Source organism: Austrofundulus limnaeus, unplaced genomic scaffold (assembly GCF_001266775.1).
Source record: "Austrofundulus limnaeus strain Quisiro unplaced genomic scaffold, Austrofundulus_limnaeus-1.0 Scaffold37, whole genome shotgun sequence".
NCBI classification, from domain to species: Eukaryota; Metazoa; Chordata; class Actinopteri; order Cyprinodontiformes; family Rivulidae; genus Austrofundulus; species Austrofundulus limnaeus.
Genome location: NW_013952439.1, coordinates 1421600 through 1423609, shown reverse-complemented (window position 1 = coordinate 1423609; position 2010 = coordinate 1421600). Strand labels below are relative to the sequence as shown.

At 43.8% G+C, this 2010-nt stretch overlaps 1 protein-coding gene across 1 annotated transcript; it reads left to right on the top strand.

Annotated features, from left to right (window-relative positions):
- Positions 1-79: 79 nt before the first annotated feature.
- On the top strand, positions 80-2010 carry LOC106516401 (mitochondrial uncoupling protein 2; the record flags this gene model as incomplete). Its single annotated transcript, XM_014006743.1, is given in 6 exon segments — positions 80-277; positions 392-590; positions 672-869; positions 941-1042; positions 1295-1475; positions 1575-2010. Coding segments are annotated over 6 exon segments (921 nt in total). The 3' UTR covers positions 1690-2010.

Genomic DNA, 2010 nt, shown 5'->3' with positions numbered 1-2010 from the left:
TAATAAGATCTATAATGCAAATACATTTTTATATAAAATACAGCAACCTTTGAACTAATTTGTTGGTTTTTTATTTCAGATTTTGGAGGAGCTTCCAGTCCTTTAAAAAAGTCACTTCTGGATCTTTGTTTTGAACAAACGGATTTTAGAAATGGTTGGATTTGGACCTGCAGATGTGCCTCCGTCAGCAGCGGTRAAGTTTGTGGGAGCAGGAGCTGCAGCCTGCGTTGCTGACCTGCTCACGTTTCCGCTGGAYACGGCTAAAGTGAGGCTGCAGGTAAATTAAAGCTTAGTTTGGCTGAACTGGCTTTATGTGCAAMATTTCACCTCCAATCACATTTAACACATTACAGTTTAGATCTATCCCATGTGCTTTGTTTATTTCACAAAGATCCAGGGAGAGAGCAGCGCAGCGAGTTCGGTGAGGTATCGTGGCGTGTTTGGCACCATCATCTCCATGGTGCGCACGGAGGGACCTCTGAGTCTCTACAGTGGACTGGTGGCCGGACTCCAGAGACAAATGAGCTTCGCCTCTGTTCGTATCGGTTTATATGACTCTGTTAAACAGTTCTACACCCGAGGCACAGACCGTAAGTAGATTTTCTATAAAATAATTTCATTTATTGAACCGTAATTCACGTCTGACATCGTCTTCTTCTTCACTGGCTCAGATGCTGGCATTGGTAGTCGGCTGCTTGCAGGGTGCACCACTGGAGCCATGGCTGTTGCTTTTGCTCAGCCCACGGACGTGGTGAAGGTTCGTTTTCAGGCTCAGGCCATATCCGGTGAGCACGCTAGACACTACTGTGGCACCATTGATGCTTACAAGACCATCGGTAGGGAAGAAGGGATTCGAGGGCTCTGGAAAGGTAATTTGGTATTTTTAAAAAAACAAGTATGTGTCCTGAATGCTTTTGTTAATATTAACCCTTTAACCCAGGAACAGCACCAAACATTGCACGCAATGCCATTGTTAACTGCACAGAACTGGTGACGTATGACTTCATTAAGGATCTGCTGCTCAAGTCCACTCCCTTGACAGGTAAAAGAGGCTCAGATTCAGTGAAGGTCCTGTCACACTATAACAGTTTAAACAACTCATGACTTACCCAGGTAGGTTATTTATTTGATCTAATTATATTACAGTATTTACTTTAAAAGAGGCTGCCACTACAGTTTTTAAATTGCATTTTAAGTGTAGACATCTTGAGTTGTCTAAAACGTTACAGTGTGACAGGACCATAAGATGCAGTGTTTCAGTTTGAAGCTGTAACATCCAGCATGTGCTCCACAGATAACCTGCCTTGCCACTTCGTATCGGCCTTCRGTGCCGGGTTRTGCACGACTGTGATCGCCTCTCCTGTCGATGTGGTCAAGACGAGGTACATGAACTCTGCTCCGGKCCAGTACGGCAGCGTTCTCAATTGTGCTGCTGCCATGATGACCAAAGAGGGGCCACTTGCTTTTTATAAGGGGTCCGTAATTCTTGCAGAGATTAGATCAAACTAAATTAGTCTTTGTATCGCTGTAAAACAAATTGAATGAATGTTTTTCTTGTTCTATTCTCTCTTTAGGTTCATGCCGTCATTCTTACGGCTGGGCTCCTGGAATGTGRTGATGTTTGTTACTTATGAGCAGCTGAAACGAGCCATGATGGCAGCAAATAACAGCAATATGGCTTCACTGTAGGCAATGATGTCTATCTGAAAGGCTGCTACTATACCACACCTGCCTTTTASATGTAATCAGCTTTTATTATAATATTTCAAAAGCCATTACTGYTTGTAGGAGCGCAACATGTGTAATWAATATGTTAGAAATGYTGCAAACCTAGAGCTTGTTTGATCAGAMGCTTGCTGGCAGAGGAKAGTGACMYAGGAAACTGAATGTCAAACGCCATGATGAGGTTTCCTCTCTGGGATGGATCCTGTGGCAGCGGCATGCCTTCTCCAGTCACCACTTTCTCGTACGCAGGGCTGATATGTTACAACAAACAGATCAGAAAGAGAG